The 22,908-nt window shown below is 36.5% G+C and overlaps 1 protein-coding gene across 6 annotated transcripts in view; it reads right to left on the reverse strand.

The window, feature by feature from the left end:
• LOC310901912 (uncharacterized protein) overlaps positions 1-22,908 on the reverse strand; it is a 95,619-nt gene that overhangs the window by 63,330 nt on the left and 9,381 nt on the right. For 2 of the 6 annotated variants that reach the window (XR_014586278.1, XR_014586279.1), the window contains 8 exons: positions 19,705-19,797; positions 18,713-18,842; positions 16,715-16,838; positions 9,019-9,309; positions 5,238-6,303; positions 4,965-5,059; positions 4,381-4,479; positions 1,851-2,966 (listed from right to left, as the gene is read on the reverse strand). Coding sequence is in view for 3 of the 6 variants with exons in the window: in XM_083842530.1 (XP_083698656.1) it covers positions 18,734-18,842; positions 19,705-19,797 (202 nt within the window). In the remaining 3 variants the exon portion in view is untranslated. Of the gene's footprint in view, positions 2,967-4,380; positions 4,480-4,964; positions 5,060-5,237; positions 6,304-9,018; positions 9,310-16,714; positions 16,839-17,430; positions 17,659-17,891; positions 18,843-19,704; positions 19,798-22,908 lie in introns of those variants that run through there. The other 4 variants (XR_014586280.1, XM_083842530.1, XM_083842529.1 and 1 more) reach the window with 2 other exon arrangements.

The raw sequence follows: 22,908 nt of genomic DNA on the forward strand, positions 1-22,908 counted from the left end.
TCCTTAAAAAATTCAGCTCTATTTTTTTTATATTAAATTCACCAATGGTATTTAAAAGGCTTGTGGTCAACTTGGTTTGAAAGAACCACTAAAAAATCATCTGATTTTTAGATTCACTAACTTCTTCAGAATATTTTGCTAATATTGGCTCTAAAGAAAGAAAAAAAAACCATAAACAGTAGGTCTTAAACAAATCACCAAAATAATATAGTTATTAATATTTCCTTAATAGGTAGGAGAAAAAAGAAACCTCTGCAAAAAGTGAAATATCTGTTCTTTAGAATACTTTACATCTTGTGAAAACATTTTGGAAGTGCATTACTTTCATGGAAATCCCACTCCCCTCTACTAAGAATTCTGCTCTACTCATCCATAGAGCAGAAACTGCTTCATGCATCCAGTTTTGTCATCTATCCTTAAATAGCACTATTTGTTCAAGTGACTTTGATGCTCCAGAACATAAACAGCGACCAAGTTCCCTTTCTTCATAGCCACTTATTTCTTCCAGGGTATCCATCTGATCTATATCATGCTAAATGAACACCTCAAATTGAAAAGGCAGTGGAGACAAAAATTAAATCAAAGAAAGATGTCCTAATAGCCAAGCCACGTGCCACGACCCAAGGTACTATACTGATGGCAATCACAAGTATAACTTGTCAGTTAGTAGCAAGTTCCCTGTCTGTTCCTTGGAACAAGTTAATGGGAAATGACTGCTTGGATTCATATTTCTCAAGTATTATAATTTCTATTTCACGCATCATACTAACATCAAAAATTCAAAGTACTTACTGTCATCAGCTAGACACAAAACATTGCACTTGCTATTACTCACATTCTCCAACATGTTGATTTAAATTACAACACTTGCTAGTGAGATGGGTTGTGACTCAGATTCTTATGGCTGTCAGTGTTACTTTCTAGTAGACCTCAAAAAATTGGAATCTTGATTCCAGGCATCTTCACCAAGAGTTTCCTTTATCCCATTAACAGATTTTTAATGCCACAGGGAGATGATGAAAGTACTTCTACTGACTGGGCTGTTATGGCTAGTAGAGAGTTCAATGGGACTCAGAAACCCCACCTTTTCTAAATCTGGGTTTGAAGATATTGCTTTGCAGGCAAAGGTAATGGACTCAGTAAAGACCAGAGTAAAAACTGTGGGCTGTTCCTGCTTCTAAAGGTACAGGCAAAGCACATTTTACAAATACAAGCCATTCCAAATACCATAATCTCCATTTCCACAGACTGCAGCACTTGGTGGAGGAAGAAGAAGTAGGAAACTCAGAAGTTATAGAGTACAGATTATGCAAACTTGGCTCTCTATGTCTGAGAATACAGTTTAGGACATTCATTTCCTCCGTTTGCTCTTTGGTCCTAGGTAAAAAAAAGAGCCAGTCCAGGGGTGCGTGACAGGCTCATAAAGAACAGGGTAAGTCCTCCTGTCCACTCAACAGGTAGTGCTGCTTTCTGATATCCCCAAACCTTCATATCCCTGCTGCCAAGTACTGTAGAATAAGTAGCCATGAATTTCAGAGAAAAATCAAGCTGGCAAAAGCCAGAAGGATTTCAGGAACAGAGATTCTGGACCATTTTGTTTGCTCCAGCCCTCTTCTATCTTTTCCTTTACTATCTCCTGGACTCCTTTCTCCAACTACTCCTTTTTATACTCCCCTCTGTCCTCTCAGTACCCCTTCTCAACTGTTATTTTACCCTTTCTTTGTTTCTTTTCACTGTTATGCAGTGTAACCAATTTGTAATTAATCTGGTTTTCCCTAGAGTCTGTTTAACTGTGATATTTTGATACATTTAGTTATTTAAATTTGTTTCTATCTCATAAAAAAAAAAGAGTTTGAAGAACTGCATAAAGATTTTTGCAGTCCGACTAGTCTGGCAAAAACAGTCTCGCAAAAAAACTTGCATTAATATTACATCTCTAGAAAAAGCGTTTATTTAATTCACAAACCACTTCTGTCCCCTGTCTATGGACACAGTCTTCTAATAGTCTCGTAATATAAGCTCAGTGGTACTTGCAGATGTGGAAGCAGAAACAGCACCAGGTATCCTGATGAGAAACGAGACACCAAGAGACCAAACATTCAACTAATAATCATACGGAACCAAAAAGTTCTTGAGAAAGATACAGCCTGGAATATAGCTGTAGAAGAAGACATTTGATGCCAAATCCTCAGTAACACATACACTGTAAAGCCACACAGTGCCTGTGGACAATACACAAGCAAAAATGGAAGGTAAATCCATGAACAAGCCTTGCAGATCATCCAGCTGCAGACTTCTGTGTGTACTGCCAAGGTGAACTCAATTGGGCAAGTGAATCAGAAGGAGTTAAAAACAAACAAAAAAAAAGTTAGCCAATATCATTTAAAGAATGTGTGCTGGATGCTGAAAGAAATTGCTAGACACATTCATAATACAAGAAGAGAGACAGAAGTTAAGGAAAGCAGAAAATGACAGCTCACAGTGAATAGATGGGAAAAGCCTCACCACTTCTCTTGAGACGTTAGCCTTCTTGGCATAAACCACTGGATAGGGGTGACTCAGGTGGGAAAACAACTACATTCAAATGCTTAGATGGAAGGTCAACTTAAAAAAAAAAAAAGTAGCAAAAGTAACAACACCTGAAAAGGGTCCAAAGTATTTGACAGATCTGTTTACAGATGGTGAAATATCATGGATGTCTTTGATTAGTCCCTCTGTAGTATCACAGAAATTGCTACTGACATTGAGTCCAAAGAAGGTTTAAAAGTCGTTTCACTGCCATTAAGAACAAGCTGCACTTCAAATAAAGGAGTAGATTTAAATGTTGTCTCACTGCTTTCAGCCAGATACTGAAGAGAACACTTGATAACTTTGAACAGCCCATCTACAATCATGTGGTCTCTGTATTCAGTGTACGGTTTCCATTCATCAGAAAGAGGATCTGCCTGGAGCAAATACTGATTGTCCTGGAAAGAGTAATTTAGAGAATCAGTAACAGGGGTTTAGAATTGCTCTTCCCAGTGTGGATTTCTTATCCTAGCTAACTGATCAGTTGAAGAATAAAGAAACTCTCACTTTGATGAAGAAAAGCATTCCCATTATTTAAAACATAATTACCTTTTCATTGTAACTTTTACAAGTACATCTGGAACTAATTACTGAAAACTCTTTTCCTTTGGAGTTAGATTTGCATCAGCAAGTGCAAATACTTGAAAAGAGTTTTAGCTTTTACTTTTTTTTTAAAGTATTTATGTCTATTTATGGACAATTGCTACTCCCAGTATAAAACATTTACTGTACCTAGTATCATGTGGACTGTCTGGTGGGTCTACTGTTTCTTAAATCATACTCCATAGTTTGAACATTTGTTTTATTGGACCGAAGGAATGATTTCTGTAATCTTTCTTCACACACACACACAAAGATATGTTTTTGTTTGTTTTTCTTGTCAACACAACAGCCAATTCCACATTATGCTTTAATGTTCAGATTATCTCATCCACATTTTATACAAGGTCACCCTGTCTGCTCAATACAATCCCAGAGATCATCACTCTGCCAAGTCAGAGGCAGGCATCCATTGTTTATCAAAACTCTCCAATTCACGTATAGAATCATAGAATGGTTTGGGTTGGAAGGAACCTTAAAGATCATCTAATTCCAACCCCCCTGCCACAGACAGGGACACCTCGCATTAGACCAGGTTGCTCCAAGCCCCATCCAACCTGGCCTTGAACACTTCCAGGAATGGGGCATCCACAGCTTCTCTGGGAAACCTCTTCCAGTGCTTCACCACCCTGTGAGTGAAGAATTTCTTCTGAATGTCTGATATATACCTACCCTCTTTTAGTTTAAAAACATTACTCATTGTCCTGTCATCACAGTCCCTGACCAAGATCCCTCTCCTGCTTTCCTGTAGGCCTCCTTTAGGTACTGGAAGGCTGCAGTGAGGTCTCCCTTTCTCTTCTCAAGGCTGAACAACCCAACTCCCTCAGCTTGCCTTCATAGGCAAGGTGCTCTAGCTCTTTGATCATCCTTGTAGCCCTCCTCTGGACTCATTCTAATAGGTCCTTGAATTCTACTTCAGATGATTGTGCAAAAGCAGGACACTTTTCTCTACACTGCAGCTCCTCCTCTGTCTTTCTGACATAGCTTCTATGTGAAACAGATTTTAGTTCGCAGGCAATGGAGCCAAACTGGTAAAGTTCTGAGTGTGGAGATTACCCTGTTTTAAAATAGGATAATACCAGTTTGTTCCTATTATCTAACAACCTGTTTAGACCCCATGAAACTGTATTTTATTGGCTGTGTATATGCAGACCAGAACTATCTTACCTAAAATCAATCCAACATAATATCTTGGATTAAAAAGGAACTTACCAACTTTTACAGAAAAATCAAACATGTATCTGCAGGGTTCCTGAGGTGCTGTTTTCATTGGCAAGAAGTCATCCAATTAGGAAATTACTTTCTTTGTTTCTACAGCAGAGGATGAAACACTCCCAGTCAGTACTCACTACAGTTTTGTCAGTATACATCTCTGGGAACTGGACTAAAATCACCAACAGACTTTATTGCAGTCCCTGAAAACCATTCTGTTCGGCCTGCTAAGAGAAGTTTCATCATCTGTTACTAGTCTTGTAAAGCACTTATGCTTGATTTCAGAAAGTTCCTGATGGGAAGGATTAGTTCTGTCCCTGCATTTACAAATTAATGCATTAGGAGTCACCCTTCTGTATTCAAAGAAAAACATACATACACTCAATAAGACTACAATGTATGACTAGCTACAAAATACAGAGTAACAACCATCCAGAGGACAAGATAATTGGAAAAATAGTTGAACACAGTTTGGTTTTGGTTTAGTGTAGCTGAAGATTTGAAGAGATTATTATGGTTATGTCAATTTTCTAGTATGTATTTATATTCACATACATCTGTCAGAAAGAATCTTCCTTATTTACCTTGTAAAGTGTCTCTCGGAATACAAGAGCACTGCAACCGCTTTGTGTTAGAAAGATGTTTTAAAATCTCAAGATATTTCACCTCTTGCAGAAAGCTGCAGAATCACAAAAATGTTGTTATTCAGAAAAAGGCAATCAGACACTAAAAAGCTTGTTCAAGTTAGTATATATCATGAGTAAATCCTATAGTATTTACTGAAGCAGAATTTTCATCAGCCTCCCAAAAGCAAGAGCTTCAAGTCTTTACTGTCAGTATGCTTCAGTTCTACTCACTTCCTTTAGGTCCCACATACAAGACGCAGCCTCTAATGTTTCTCAGGGAACAGGCATTGTAGTACAAATACATGATCCTGTAACATTTTTTTTTGCACCCTGAAGTAAAAACATATGAAAACTGATACATAACATGCATTTACCTCTACAGAAAAAGAACTTTTAATGTAAAACAAGGTAATTGCTAAAATAATTAAAATAAATCCTTAATATCATACAGTGAGATTTACTAATGTGTTACTTTCTGATTAAACTTACTTCATACAGTCCAAATGCCAGAGAATGATTACATAGAGGTCCAATGCATAGAGAAGTATATTTTGAGATCTTTAGAAGTATATATATACTGTGTCTAGCAGAGGTACATTTCTTCATCATATCAATCTATCCATTCCACTGCTCTCTCACATTTTGCAAAATAGGATTTGTTTCCACTATCTGCAATATTCTACAGAGACAAAAGAGATTTCACCTCAATGTCATTTTAAGTACACAGAACAGCTATAACTTCAGAAAGTGCCTGAAGTGTTTTAAGCCCCGTTGTACAATGTTTTACAGTAATACTTAAAGATGATTGATGTGCTTAAACTGTGTTCTGTGCCTGAGAAGCCTCTCGTAACTCCTGAGACCATTTTAAACTGCCTGCAGTCACTGGCATGTTTTTTATGAAGTGCATCACATCCCTTCCTTAACTTAAATAAACAGAAACATTTATGGTGATAGACTGCCAGTTCTACCATTGTATAAGCTGCACATAAAACCAAATTTGCTTTTTGTAACTAAAGGCGTAAGCAGCTTCAGATCCAAAATACTGTCTCCAGGCAAAATTCCTAGAGACTCCATAGAACGTTATACTGGGTGGCAGAGGAGTTTCAGGTGCTCCAGGGAGATGCTTTCATTTCTCCCCTCTGTGAAACATCCATCACTCTAGAAAGAATGAGGCCTTCTGCTGGCTGCAGGCAAGTCCAGTTATTGCAGAAAAATCCCAGTGGCTTTTCTGACAGGCCCCAGAAAGGAAAACATATTTCTGAAGCCTGGAGAGTTGCAGGGTGTTCCTTGGGTGAAACTGCAATGATAAATGTATGGATGACACTAAAACAGAGTGGGCTGCAAACACAAATAGGGACACTGTTGTGTAGTCACAAGGTCCCAGAAGAGGAGATGCCTATGAGACCTCATTTGTTTTGTCACCATGCAGCTCTGCGACTCTCTAAGATCACCCTGGAACCTAGTTTCTGTTGTAATTACCAAGATAGCCAATTACTCTTCTTTTAGATTTTTCTTACAGAGAACATGCTTCTTCATATTTGTGATTCATGCTCATGGAGCAGTTTATAAAAATGAAAAATCATCCTATGAGAACTTTATGAGCACATTTCCACATTTGTCACTCATGTCAAAATATACCTGTAATTGCTTATATAAAGATTTGCAGATCTGAATTTTTAGAGACAGGAAATAGAGCCAAAGTGTAGCTGGCTACATCAGCTTTCTTTTATGTCTAGGCAATCTCTGCTGTAATTATTTTCCATCGGGATTCTAAGGAACTGGATACGGCCTATCAAATTTTTGTATAATTCCATTTATCCTTTAAGTGTTTTGCTTTCACTGAATTTCATCAGAAGGTAATTTGGTTGTGAAAAAAATTAAGAATTCTGAGCATCTGCATACTCATTTTAAAGTGGAGATTTAACATAATTTGAATTTCAATGAAATAAAATGAGAAAGTGTTCAGATTTCAAGTATTTTTAAATTTCTCATGAACATTTCAGCAGCCTACAGAATTTGTGTTTTGGTTTACAAGAGCATCTGCCTTTTAAAATCTCCCTGTTTTCTGCTACTATTGTTACTCTGTCACGTTCCTTATTATAGTGTCTCCTTTTCCAAATCCTAATGCAGGGAGAATTAATCTGCAATGCTCAAAAGTACCAGTGTCTTATTTCCACATACATAGGCAATAGGTATCATTAGAAACTTGATCAGTAGAGAGAGAATTTAAAATATTCAACTTCCAAATCCTACATATTGTCCAGAAAAACTGGCAAAATGCCACAGTAAATCTCTTCTAAATCAGCTAGATCATGAAATTATCACTAAATATGCCTGTAATCAAGCTAGGAATACCATGAAAACCTGCCTCTCTTTCAGGACCTTTCAATAATTCTGATTTTGGTTTTGTTTTGAAGCAAGAAGTGCCAAACCTGACAATGCATGAAAATGAGCCATGTTCCAAGAGCCAGTTCAGCATTTCAAAAAGATCAGCAAAAATCCACTGGAGGTTTATACTGAATTCTGTTCAGCTTTATCAATTTTGCTAATTTCATTGTGTGGGGGAATATGTTGCCTGACTTTCTGATTACTTTACATAAAGAATTAATAGCCAGACAAAATTTTATTTTTTACCTTAGTAATTGCTGGCTTGCAAGTGAGAACACTGTTCTTAGCTTTTTTATGTTTCTTTCAAGGAGAAAACTTTGCTCCTCTTGTTATATAATAAATAATAAATATACATAATAAATAATAAATACATACATAATAAATATCCTAATAGATACAAGTATGTACCTGCAGAACAATAACACTACTAAAAACACTGCACAGCATAAAACAAAAGAAGCCCTTGGAACTAGACTCCTTTGAAAATATGGCATATAACAGAGAAAATCAGTAGGTATAATCTAGAAAATAGGCGAAGAAAATTACTATGTTCCAGAGACTGTATATAAAACTGTAAAGAAGACAAAAATATAGAATGGAAAATACCTAATTAATTACTTAAAACTTTTGTCAAACACAAATTCAAATAAAACATAACTCTCTGGGGAAAAAAAAAGTGGTAATAAATTATATTAATTAATAAGAAAATCGAGAATACTAAAATTAAGAAATGATAAAACTAAAATAAAGCAAATTATTAATAAAATAAAATAACTGAAATGAAATGAATAAGAGAGGAGATTTTCCCTATTTTTTGTCTTTGATTCTCTTTATAGCAGGTAATTTCTGCCTCAAACACTGATGGAAGAACAGCAAAATTGGGATAAAAGCTGGAACTGATGGCAAGCCTCTCCAGCAAATTACTAAATACATGCAAATCTGAAGAAAATTCTTTGAGCAATAAAAAAAGAACTGCTACTTTATTATAAACCATATTACTCTAAAACCTGATTTTTTTTCCCATGCAGATTGCTTTACAAATAATATTTTGTTAAAATTACTTCTTACTATCTTTCTAATTAATTGTGTTTTTGTTTTTGTTTTTTCTTTTCTGGAAAATTTTTCCTCACATGGAATCTTATTTTACAGTTATGTCCATTGGCTTTTCATATGCAAGATTAACGGATTGTGTGAAATGCTATGGCATGAAGGGTGGGGAAGATTACTAAGAACTGAATGATGGGAATGATAATAAAGCTAATAAAAAAGCTATTAAAATACAATATAGGAAAACAAAAATAATAGAAAAATCTAGCTACTTTTAGTGTGACTAAAAAATGAACATAGAAGAATTTGCACAAACCATTGTAGACCTATTCCAAACTGCAGAACACTGGACTAGAGACCTGTATATGTGAGGAAACACTTTGAAGTAGCATTGTTAGGCAGTGCTGTGACCCCACAAGCAGGGATAGATACTTTTTTAGGCATTATCTTCACTAGCTGTTTTGCTACAACAGTGGGTCAAAAAGCCAGTGGCAAAAAGCTCTGAGGAAACTATTCTGGCAGAGAAGAGGAAGACGTCTGTACTAAAGCACTGTATAGTTACAGTTTCTCCACATACCCAAATCATTTCAGAGATCTTGATGGACTGAGACAAGAAAAATCACTCCTCCTCTGATCTGGTTGCACCATTCAGTTAAGATCACTTGGTAAAATGCTATCAGGAGGAAATCCAAGAAATACTTAACTGTTGTGCACCTTCCTATTGAGTCTGTGACAATCCAGTTTGTCACACAGGAGTACTCACAGGCTGCAGGAAGTCTTCTTACTTTGCACACGTTGCTGCTATTCTCATGACACTGGGAGAAATTGCACCGAAGCAACCACTTCTTCAGATGTTCGTAAACACACTCTGCAACAGACAAATTGCAGATGCTTCATGCACAAATTCAGGAAATGCAACCAAAAATTTTATAGTGTGATTTTACGTATTTTTTCCCAATAACGTATGCTGTATTTGAATATGTATTACATGCAGCAGCCTCTGTTTATGACAGCTTGTGGTTAAATATCCCATAAAAGGTAACTCACTTCTTCTATTCTGAACTCACTATAGTCCCGCTGACAGCCCAAATTACAGTATTTTGTTATATTGCATCTTTACTGTCTATTTTATTTATCTCTGTTGTGCCTTCAAGTTTTTGGCATCTATTCAAAACCTTTACCTGTGTCCTCCTGCTGTTTGTCCTTCTGGTAAACTGTTCTGTTTCTTCTGTAGTTTTTTTGGCTTTCTATGCAGAGCAATGGCTCTTACTTTAATATGCTACAAAGTTTATTAGTTTAGAGAGTTTATGAAGATTCTCAATGACACCAAATTGTACTTCTGAATTCCTCGACAGCTGCAAATATAGCCTGTGCATTCAATTACCAGTTTTGACAACCTGTAAAACACTGCTTGTAAATATGCTCTTTATAGTATAAAGACAGCTTAATTTTAAGTGAAATGTCACAGTAAATATGTATGTTGACTATAACCAATTCACAATTCAACTGTTTGTGCATTGTCCATTTGCTATTCATTAGAACTTCAAATCTTGGCCCTTTTTGTGTCTCATCACAGGTTCTGATAAGATATCATCCACAAAAACTGGAACTTTTCATGGGATACCTAGGTTTGCTCTGTGATGTAACAGCTACGTTAACTTAATTGTTTCTGAATTTCCTTGAAGGAGGACATTCTTCCTAGATCTAAAAAGCTTTAACAATTAATGTCTTCATTTGGCAACATGTCCTATTGCATAGCTCCTAAAAGTAAGTACTTTGATTAAGTAAAAAAATTGGTTTACCTTTGGAACCTCTATTGGTTTACCTCTAGAGTCTGATATCACAGCCCAATCTCACCACAGAAATAAAATAACATACTTGCATAACATACATTTCAATGGTTGCGCAGATGTGAATGATTTTTGAGCTTCATTTGGTGATATTTAACTTTGTCATTCTTCATATCCATTACAAAACCTCGTCTTCCTTTTAATGTTTCTGAAGAGATTTTTTATCAACAACTTCTTGTTTAGTTGCTTGCCTCTCTGGAAGGCGATTTCCAAAGAGTAGCTTTTTGAGAAAAGAGCTTTTACCCACTCCTGTTTGGATGAGATTTTATAAGGGTCATAAGCACCTGAGTTGTGTAAAAGCAAAAGGAATGTGGGTGGTAATGGCCCTATGTTTCTTCTGAAGCTTCCCACTATGTTTGAAATCTTAAGTATCAGAAGTGAATTGGACCTTGAAACTACATCACATATCAGATAAAATCCTATGTTTTGTTGTTCTTCTTTTTATGGGACTAGTGAGTTATTTTGCCGAACTTATGTGCTGGATAAAATACAGCACTTGTAGGGAACTAGCTTCTCCTTGTGCTGGTAAAAGCTCATGACCTGCTGAAAGTATGCTGATTACTTTCCTCAGAATCACCCTTCTAACGTGGAGAGAGCACTTCCCATGTTCCTGTCAGCCATATTCTATTGTCAACTTTCTTCCTCAACCACAGTACACTGTCCATTTTCTCCTATGTTTTTTTTTCCCCACCACAGTTCCCCCTTTGTTCTGTCTGTTCTACATTACACGTGGTATGTTTGTATGCGTATACAAACTCCTTCTTCTACCTCTTGATTTTATGATACATCTGCTTTTATGTTTGTTGTACTTCTTAGGATGTATTTCTACAGTGTTGATGGTAAACCTGTCCTGTCTCAGCAGGAGGCTGCTCCTTACAGCAATTATACCTGATGACTTCCTTTCCATTTTCCTTCAGCTTCTCATGAAATTGTATTTTCTGAAACCCTGTGAATTCCCCCTTACATAACTCAATGTATTCAACCATCTCTTTTCCATCCAACTTGTTTTCCATCATCTTTTTCATTTTGCTAGATATTTGGCTCATTTACTCATGTATTATCTACTCCGCTACTTTATACTTTTCCCCACTATTTTGATTGTCATTTTCTCCAAGATTTCCCGGGTTTATTTGAGATCAAGGTATACAACTCCCACTGATTTTAGTAACTCCCACTGACTTTTATGTGAGTTTTGTGGCCAAATCCCTAGCAACTCAGAAAACACAGGGCCTGGTGGCTATCATTTATACTTTGTAATTTCTTTCAACAGGAGTTTAGAATCACCTTTTTAAAAGAATAACCCTTTTAAAGCTTTTTCTGTTTTTGCGATCTGACATTACTCTGACTTTTAATAGCTGAGGGACGAAAGAAGACATTTTCTTGGAAGTTAGAGTCTTTGAGTCCTGCACATCCACACTCAGAACAAATTAAGAAAGATTAGTAATTTCCCCTTGAGTCACGGCCAAATTTTGCCCTTGCTTTTTATCATTGCAGTCTATGGTGGTCTTCTCACTTCTATTGCAGATGAGCACACGTCTTGAATAATGAATAACTCTGCCATCAAAAATATGCAAATCTTGTTCTTCATTTCAATATTTGGACATATCAATTTCAATTTCCTAAATCCTCTCTTCTAAGTTGAGCTATTAATGATGCTAAGACAATTATCTAAGTCTACCAGACTGCCTATTGTTCATTCAACAGAAACTCCTATTTTTTCTGGAATGTCAAACTATTTCTGTAATTTTCACATATCAGTTCCTTATTCTTCCACAGAGTTTGTGTATCTAAGTAGTATCCTTGGTGTGTACAGATAAAGGACAAGAAGATTTTGTCTAAGAAAGCAATATTTTCTAATAGACCATCTAATATAACTAAGAACAACAGGTGAGCCTTTAGGTTTAATCCCTTCATCTGTAGGTTAATCCTGTGTTCTTTCCAACAAGACTACAATCTACTAGCAAACTTTGGCCACCTAAAACCATGTCTTTTTCTTCCACTTTACTCCTGCATCTCCAAAAGCAGTTTCTCCAAACCTGAGTATTTTTGTACCTATGTTTCTTTCCAGAAATCAAGCCATTTCTCACATAGCTACAAGTGTTAGCACGATTGCAGACAATGGGGTTTTGCTGCCCAGCAGTTTACAACATATGAACATTAGAAATACCTAGCACGAATGGCAACTTGATGTCTTTATTCAAGGTCAGACTGTGAATATCCTTTATATGATTTCAAGGGAAAAAAATAATGGAAGGATTTTAAATCATAATATACTGGCAGCCAACATGGCTGATGTGATCCTGAATAGACTCTGCAGAGCGAAAGACCAAGGTGTTGGCAGAGCCCTGAGTCACCCATCCAGGATCAGTGATGAAGCTGGCCATGAAGAAAGAATTCAGATTCCAGAAAGTTCCAGGCACTTGGATGCACAAACGATTTTGCATCTCCTGTATCAGAGAGGTGACCTACACAGTTTCACTTACTGTGAGCAAACAGGATTACATCCACTATCTACCATTGCTTCTTAGTCAAAAAAGCTATGATATTGGAGTCAGGGTCCCTATATATAAAGCAACTTTCAGCCACAATGACTGATATAATACATGTCTTTAAAATGCTGCAAGAATGTTGTATAAACAGATTTTCAGCTATTCACATTGATTTTCATTGGGAGCGAGGGGATATATCTCATTTAGTCCATATTTTGCAGATTTTATTTCACCACTTCACTATTTTCCTTCACTCGGAGAAATTTACTCCATGTGAAAGAAAGCTTTACTGTAAAAGTTGAGAACATCGTGCAGCAGCAAAAGACTTAGGCACTGAAGGAGGAATATTTGCCAAAATTATGCATTTCCCAACATTTTATGTTCAATTCCCTGAAGGCTGAAAGTTGCATATACATCAAATATAACAACAAACAAACCAACAAACAAAAGCTATACAGGTAGAAAAAAGGGAAAAAAAAGAGAAAAAACACAAGACTGTAGGTGTGGAAACACATTGGCTACAGTATAATTTATTTTCATTCTGCAACCCTTATTCATGCTATGTTGAATGCTAGCATCCAATCCTGAAAATTGCTCCACACAGCTAAGTTTTTATTGGAGGTTTGCCTGGAGCAGTTTTCAGGATCAGGGCCTGACTCATCAGGTGGTCCTACCCACAGGAATTACATTAGTTCAAAGCACAATTCTAATACAAATTAATCACAGCATGTACTCAAATATTTATCAAATGTTTCTTAACCTAGTAATTAGGTTAGCAATTCTCAGACTATCGAATTTTAAGATACGAAATAGATTAAATGTTTTACCTTAAAATCGGATTCCAATCCTTCCAACTCTTGAAATGCAGGATATAATATTGTTCCTAAGTGGTGATCATTCACCCGCCAAGTGAATCTCACATAGAGAGAGAGATTCCCACATCACAAATGTATGGAAAGTTCTACCTCAGAATTCAATTACAAATATCAATACTTGCTATTCAGAGCAACAGCTCCAAATTAAAGCTCTTTAATTTCATATTATAATTGAAAGTGTAACCAAATTATTGCATACTCTGTCACTTTTGGCACCACTGACACATACGGGAACTAACCCTGTAGCTGTTGCTCACATTAACACTAATGCAAGTAATCCCATTCAAATTAAGGACGTGTAAATAAAGATTACACATGTAAGTAAAAATTACAAGATAGGGTGGATAAAGCTCCTGAAATTGAATGATACAATCCAATTAGTTTCTTTCTCTTACGTATGTGGTTACACATGCCTGGCTAGAACTAAAAGTACAACTGAGAATGTAAGACCCTAAACAAAAGATACTGCATAAGGTGCAGTCAGCAGCCAGTTGTTGAGTTTATGAAAAAAGCAGTTCCCAAGAGCTCCCTGAATCCCTCACAGTTCATGTTTCCCTACATGCTTATAGTGTTTAAGAGGCTCCTGACTGAAGCATAGGGCTTGACCTTCTTAACTATTACTTAAGCAGATACACCCTGCTACCATGAGCAGTTCCTTCAGAGAGAGTGAGATAGAAATAAACATTTGCAGGATCACACCTAGAATTCTCTTCTCTATTTTTCTGCCTCAGTTTTACATCTTCACCACACCACTATTCAGTCACAGCCCAGATGACTTAACAAGAAAAGGCATTATAACCAAGAGACTAGCGTATCACCATTCTTCTTACAAAAGGCTGAATAAATATGCTATGAATATAAACTAGCTAGATTCAGACTACATTTTTCCAACACGTCCGGCACCTTCAAACATTTGTGTGCTTAAAATCTTCTCATGCACAATTCCACAACTGGTACTGGTCCATTCTAACTACACTCCTTCCGACATACAGCCAGGAATGGAACTAGTATGGCTGAGCTGGTGAAGAGAGCAATTCACTTGTGCAGACCCAGAGTTTACTTCCCAGTTAGCTTCCCGTGATTTCCAATCACCCTGAGCCATAAGTCATGCCTTCATCTGCCTCCGTGGCAGCTGGACTCTTTGCCAGCCCTCCTTACAGCCTGGTTCTTTGAAGTACACTCAGTCCTTCAAATGGCAAGGTAAAGGCAATTTGTAAGGTTAATTGAAAAGTTTTGTGAATTAACTTTGTAATCCATGTCATCAGTCTCAAAAGGGTAAGTATTTTTATACAATTTGTTTAAAAAATAAGCAAGCCATATCTAGATTGAGCATGTGTCTTCTGTACAAGAGTAATAACCACATTTCACCAAAAATTGAATAAGTCTATCGTGTAAATGAAGGACTCCCTAAGCACACATTAGCAAGAGAGACTGTAGCAATCTATCATTTCAATGATTCCTGAACAACAGGATCTGTAAGTAATTTTGATAGAACAGACTGTGACAGCTTCATAGGAATTATTACAAGTTGCATAGGCAAAAATCTACAGAAATCAAAATAGGCCGCAGGCTGTTGTGTCAGTTCACATGCAATCAAGCATTGAAACTAGCCTTGCTAAAAATTAGTGAAAGGATTCACTGGAACAAAAAGATAAAGCGACGGTACAGGGATGACTGAGGTGTCACATACGCTCACCACATTGAGAAAACCAGTCTTGTTGTTACATAAAATATAAATAAAAACAAAATATTTCGTTTCATCTTTCAGAAAAAGCTAAGCTGAGCACTGTACTCCTCATCATATAATTACTATTATAAACAGTATGTACATGCATATATAAGCTTGAATGACTCCAGTCAGCCAAACTGTATAAGAACAGAAAAGTCAGGATCTTTTACCCATCACTTCTGTCATTTGTCCTTGTATGTCACCTTACACTGAGATAGTCAGAAGAAATTTGCCAAGCAGGACAATATTAGAAAACTGCACCAGCCTTCTTCTTGAGGAACAATTCTAGTTTTTAGAAAATATTTCTCCGTTTTAAAAAACTCTCAAACAAGACACTTACAATGAAATACTTCAAAGACTGTTAAGAGCAGACAGTAAAATACGGCCTTCTCCCCTTAACTTCTCTGCAAAAGAACTAAAAAGTTGCTGTCTGTGAAAATGAATTAGTAGAATTTATCTGCCAATCTCTACTTGTGAATAGTCAGAGATGAAATAAATTAGAAATAAATTAGAATAGTTCAGAAGTTCTTGTCCACAGTAGTTTAACCTTTCATGTCAGTACTTCTTTTACTACTGACATTAGTGCATCCTAGAAATAGAAAGCTGTTTACATATTTACACAGGTAAAAAAAATAAGCAGAAAGTTAAAAAGGAAGAGTTGAAAGGAAGAACAGTTTGTATGTCAGTGTCCTAGCAAAAGGCCAGTTTTGTACTTGCAACATGCTGTCTAAATTTTTGCATCTTGATGTTGAATAAATATTTCACTTATGTTTCCTCTCCTCTGCTCAGGGATCACTCCACGTGCAATGAACAAAAGCAATTCAGACTGACACAGACCATTTCATCAGAACCTCATCATGCCTGACAAAAGCCAGTAAATGACACTTCTCACTCGTACCAAGTTCAACTGCAGCTTTGCCAGGAAGTTCAGGGGAGTTAGAAGTGTCTCAATTCCCAGCACTGTTGCAAAGTATGAGTAGGGTTTACAACTTCAACATATTGATGATTCTATGATTCAATATTACAGGAGATCTAGGCCACAAGAAGGAATTCTGAATGTACACAGGAAACCAAAAACAACAGATCCCAAAGCACCTTGATAATGATTGATTTAGATGAACTGTAACACCTTTTCTCTACATTTTTGTTTTCAAACTCTGATCTTCCTTGGTGCTATTAGTCAGTAACATCAAATAATTTTCCTAAGTAAAGCAAACTGAAAATATTCCTTTGTAAAATATGATTATGATAAAACATGATACATTGCAAGTAAGAATTGTCTCTACAGAAAGAGCTCTATGGAAATGTCATAACATTTGTATTTACCAACCTGTTGTAATCCAGTAGGCTGGATTTACTTTCCTGTGTTTGCCTTCTGGCTCCTATGAAACTCTTCATTCGTGCACTGATCACCTTCTCTTTTTTCTTTTTTCTTCAAGAAATAGGTATATTTGCTGAAAGATGCATATTGAGACAACCCAAAAATAAGTGCCCACATAATAAACAGCCTTCTATCCAGAGCTTATAGCTAAACACAGAAGTTGTGTCTATTAAAATCAGCCTACACAGGCAGAGACAGCTTCACAGACTTGCATATATTTAAATGTTCATCTCTCCTGATAACTCTGAAATCAATTTCAGTGCACCAACACTATTTTTGAAAACAGACTGTAGCAACAATATGACTATGGCTAATTTTGATTAATCAAATCCAACTGTGGAAACTTTTTTCAAAAGTAGAGTCCTACTTTCCAACTACTGCTAATTACACCACAAAATGCCCTTGCTTTCCTTGTCTCAGCTGAGCACACACACTGGTTTTCTGACAATTCAGGCATCATAGTCTGCACTATGTTCCTAACACTGTACTTTCTTTTTAAACATGACATATAAAAATTGTATTTAGCTTTGTATATAGTTTAAATATCAGAATAATTACACTATCTCAATATACAGCAATATTTAAAACATTTTATTTAACAGAGAAAATGCCAGTGCAGAGGGAAAGCCCCACTGTTTACAGCTTCCCCATTTTCAAGGGCTCGAACAAATTGTCTTAAGTACAAAAAACAAGCTTGTGAATACAAGCACTTTGTTGAATTTTTTCCATTTCTTCTTCTAGGTCTACTTTGAAAATCTCCACATAAGCCTATTTCAATTTAAATATATATATAGATATTCCCATGAATTTATATTATGCTTAAATATTTCAAAATATAAGATACCAGTTAATCATTTAGGTGTACAAATCGGCCTGTCATAGAGATGATATCCCTGTAAAATAAACATGTAAAATTTGTTTTGTGCTTCAGAGCTTGATGTACAATAATTACTACCCACCTTGTCCTAGAAATGCACGAAGTGCAGAGAAACATATATAACTGTGCAGGAAAATTGACCAGATACGTATTTAAATTTCTATGACAGTCAGGGCACATACTTAGTGGTGTCAAGGAATCTGTGGTAGACCAGGCTGCAACCAAAAAAAATTTTTAGAGCTGGAAAGGAAGCAGAAGCAGCAGCATTTGGGGCTCTGTGGAGGGTCTCTTGTATTAAAAAAAATATGGATTTGCATCAACCTGAAACTATTTTGTTTCATTCTAAAGATTTTTATCCTTCTTCTTTTTCCAAATAAATTAAAAATGCCATGCCAAAAAATTGACAACCTCAGAAAACCTTTTGTTTTTAAATTCTCTAACCAGATCAATTCAGCTTTTCCAAAAAATAACTTGCCAAGTACTCAGTATCAGATGTTCTAAAATTTGTTTAATTTTTCCTGAGAAAATTGTTTTCCAACTTTGAGAGAAAGTTAGCAATGTTTTCAAATTTTCAAAGATCCTTTTCATGATGAGTACACTATGAACAGTAAAAAACATTATCCAGTTCAATGCTCTATCCTAAGAACTTTCTTTTCCTCGACATCATGTAAGATGTAGTAAATATTTACATCCTCACACTTCGCTCTCCTCCCCTGTATGATGATATGCTGCCACACCTGCACTGTCTTCATCTAAAGACTGATTCATTAGTGATTTTAAGACACACTGAGAGGCTTACTTAGCAGAATACCAGAAACAGCTTTTGCAAAGAGCATCATAAATGAAGTGTTGTTATAATCAAATTCAACTTTTCCAGAAGGTACAATTACATTCATATGTATTTCTTCTTAAACATTAGAAAGAACGATGCTGAAAGTTTTTAACCAGCAAAAAGGCACTGTTATCCACATTTAAGCACAGCAGGGATATTTAACAATGAGTCTATTTTTAACATCTGGTAATTGTGATCTGGAAACCATGTATAAGGATAGGATTAAACTGATTCTTACCAGACAACAGAAAACTGAGGGTTAAAATCCGCATCTCTGCTTTGTTCCCGCTCTCCTGTGCCAAGGTGCAACAAAGAGGCCTAGCTCCAGGTGATTCCATTTGCCATATGCGCTGCATTTCCTGCACATGCTAGGAATTGAGAACAGCATTTCCAGGTTTGCAGCTAGTCTGATTTTCTTGCTTTTTGTCAGTTTAAGCCTGCCCCCTCCTGTTGTTTAGACATTTTATTTAATTTGTGTCTTTCAATATTTTTATGCCAAGGACAATTAAAAACATACCTCCAAAAAAGCACAGGAGGAATGGAATCATTCTCTGAGAGACTTACAGCCAAATTCAGCCCTTTGGAGAATCTGCTCATGGAAGCGTGAAATTTTCACAGATGTCTGTGTAGTGCAAGGTTAGCATGACTGACTTGTTCTGCTGCCCTTGCTATTCAAAATATTTTGGTGTATGGCTCTGGGTGCGGGGCGAGCTTCTTTTTCACAGTGTTTCAAAACATAAATCAGCATAGACATTTTCAAAGGGGGTAAATACTAAAAATGCTGACCCCATATGCTGAGCTTTAGCATTTCTGAGTGGTCTCACTGACTTTGAAGTCCTTTCTTCATTCAGATGTGAAAGGCACAGCATTTGGTATGGGCTCAATTTTATGGCTTGATTTTAGGAGGTACAGCTTTTCTGAGGCAACTCAGACTGATGAACCTGTACTGAGCTCAGCCATGGAGGAGCGACAACGAACACAGGAAGCAGAGGTGCTGCAGGGTCATACAGCAGCCGCGCTCTACAGAGTTTCAACACCAGCGATGCTTTCACGGGAAGGAAAAGAACAAGGAAACAAGACGAGGCTAAATTTCCATCGGGGATTCACTCTTGGACAACAGCTGTTATTGTAGCTACCGTGTAGTATATCTTCCAGTACAAGAACACCCTACATGCAAAGGGCAGTTCCTCAAAAAGTAGTCAGACTCGTCATGGATCAAGCATTATTTACCCAGGTCTGCAGAGGCAAAGACGTGGATCACTGGCAGTAATTGTATTCCAGCCATGATTTCCTCTTGGGATTTGGCACGATGATGGTCTGAGCCTTGCCATAAAAATAAATAAATAAATAAATAAATCCAATGCTACAGACTAATCAATTCTCAGATTAATTTGGAAACTAAGAGCCTACAAAAGCAACCAGCATTGGTAAATATTTTTTATCTATCTGTTACTAGTCACATGAAGTACATTTTCCCCTCTCCAAATGTCATTACTCAAACCTCCCCAAAATATCCAAAACATTTTAAACTAGATTCCATGCATAGGCCTGCTTTTAGGAATCAAGTTATGCGTCTACAAAAACACGAATCAGGGTCAACAGTGCTAATCCAAAAAATACCGCTTCTCAAAAGAAACAAAACCTAACGTCACAATCCAGGTCTATTTCATTTCCACATTTGGTCAGTAAGACAGTTTTCTGACCACATTTGTGTAATTAAATAATACTGAATCTCATAAATACAAGAGTTCTCATCTCACAGGAATTGACAGCAAAGCTGCTAGCTGAAGTTTGGAATTGATCACACTTCTATTTATATCTAACACACACAACATGCTAAGGCTTCTTCCCCTCTCCCCTGCCAGCCCCCTCCCCATAGAAAAAAACCTGGCAAAGTACATCTGTTTCACAGTAAAAATAAAATATTAATACTACCCAGTAATTGAGCAGCTTCCCAGCCTTTGGGCAAATTTTGGTGAAGTACACAGACTCTGGTTTGTACTTGCTGATTCTGCCAGCTTCCTCTTACGCAATTTACATGAGAATATGTTCATTTCCATGTAAGTCAGGTTGTGAGGTGTTTTCCAAACAGCTTTCCAGAGTAATAAATATCATCCGATTGTAAAGCTATACCCTGCACTACAAGTTAGGTTTTGAGTGTCTGTTTAGCAAAGAAAGTACAGTAACTAAATGTTATAATTGCACAAAATGGAACCTGGATACAATTCCAGCAGGTTACACAGAATGCTGATCACTGGGAAAAAGAAAGTCTTTCAGATAGTGTATTAGTAACCCACTAATTGGAACGCTGGAAAAATTAATAAACTGTAAATTGCTTTTCATACTGAACACACTGATGCCCAAAAGAAGAGGAAGAACTTTCCTGTTATAGAATTTTACTCTGGTGCAGGAAATACACCTTCTGGAATTCCAGCTGGAAAGCAGAAAATAAATGGTATTTTCCCTTTTTCCTGGGAGAGCTCTTTAAATTATCAAGGTAGGGACTCCGTAGGATGCCATTTAACATAGAAGTTGTGTCAATCATACCTGCTTTTGGAGTGAAATTGTCCTCAACTGCCTTGATTTCAGCCACTCATGGCTCCCCTTTTAACACTTCCCAACCATTCTTTCAGATTATCAGCACAGTTCAAAAGAACACAGGCTGCGTGCACGACTCCTGCACTTGAGAACAGGCTAAGCAAATGCAATATATTTATACTGCCAGGGCACTGGACAAGGGCCTTTGTGTAAACGAAACACAGGTCTTGAAGTTATGGCCTAAGGAAGACTTAAACAGTGCAAATGCCTTTGAGTTACTCTCCATGTGTATCATCAAACTACTGACCAAACTCCCAACATCTTGTCACCACTCATAGGATTCAGAGTTAACTCTGCAGCTGGCTGCCCGAGGGGACAGTTGTTCCAAACTCCTAGGCGAGAATCTGGAAGTGACTAGGACATAGAAACAGATTCCAGGAAACAAAGGTTCGCTCTTTCAGCTGAATGGATGAAAATCGCTTCTCAAAACTAGGACCACGGGTAACATAAAACATTAATTGCCCAAAGAAAGAAAGAAAGAGCAGCATTCTCCCTTAAGCATGGGAGTGCGTACAATAGCAAACAAAAAGCAAAATATTCTGTGGGGGATATTCTGGGATACAGAGAGTTAATTGTTCAACAAGAAATTCTATCACTGTTCAGAGATGATCTACGTAGTTGAGGCTATAATGTAATATGCTGCTTTTGAAGGAAGTTGTCAGTGTCTGATGGGTTTTTATTACAATTGCTCACTATAAAATGCACTATTTAATTACTAGCATGAAAGTGATTCCATCATAAAGGAAGAAGGGGAAATGAGACCTCTCCACCTTTTTAACAGTTAATGCACTTGCGCACATAAAATACAATGCTTTATCATGTGTATTTTTAATGATGCATTGCATTTTCTTAGATCTATGGGATATATTTTCTATGTTGATCTCCTTAGATATGATGGCATATCTAAAGCAATATACAATGACATTATATAATTTAAATAAATCTAAAATTGTTAAGATACTGGTCAAGAAGAGATTAGTGATTTTGTGTGCAACTTAACAGTCCATTAAATGACATGGCTAAGTGCTCTGCTTCTAAAATACATTATCTTTCCTAAGACATTTCAAGTTGAACTCCTAAGATAAGACATCTATTTCCTAAATGATGAATTAACACTTCTGCAATACTGTATATAATCTGGAACTTGACACTTTTTAACCAGCCAACCAAATTTAAAAATACCCATTCTGCAACAGTATACAGACACTGTAAATTAATTGTCAAAATAAACAAACTAACACAGAACACAATGACAGAAAAGAACTAATTTTAAGTGTCAGTTTTTCAACAAAGCAGAGCACAAGCCAGAGTTTCTGACAAACGGCGTTTTTTGGTTTGCATCTTAAAATCTACAAACTGTAAGTGTACATGGCTATTCAGTGTTTATACCCATTATCAAAGAAACAACTGAACATAATGTGGATTGTCTTTACCCTGACTGAAAACTCTTGTACCAGGACAACCATATCTATTGGGAAAGCAGTATTATTTGGAAAGAGGCCAGATCAGACAGATGGCAGAGAAAAAGGGATCAGTGAAATATTCAGTGTTGGAAAGTTTCAGTAGCAATGTAACATTTAAAGGACAAAGAAATTGGTCAGTATCTTGAGCTTATGATATTGCTAAAGACAAAGAAAGGTATGGTATAAAACCCCCACATTTTTCTAGATTAAAACCAATAAATATAATCACCTGTGTTTCTGAGAAAAAGATCTGAAATATTTACTGGAAGTATCAAAATGGAAAAATTATCTTAACGTATCATCAAAAATAATTTACTGTGTTTTCCAAATGAGTATACTGTGGATAAAAAAATCATTCCTACCTTCCTTAATT

The sequence above is a fragment of the Anser anser genome (genome assembly GCF_964211835.1).
Source record: "Anser anser genome assembly, chromosome: 6".
Lineage (NCBI taxonomy): Eukaryota > Metazoa > Chordata > Aves > Anseriformes > Anatidae > Anser > Anser anser.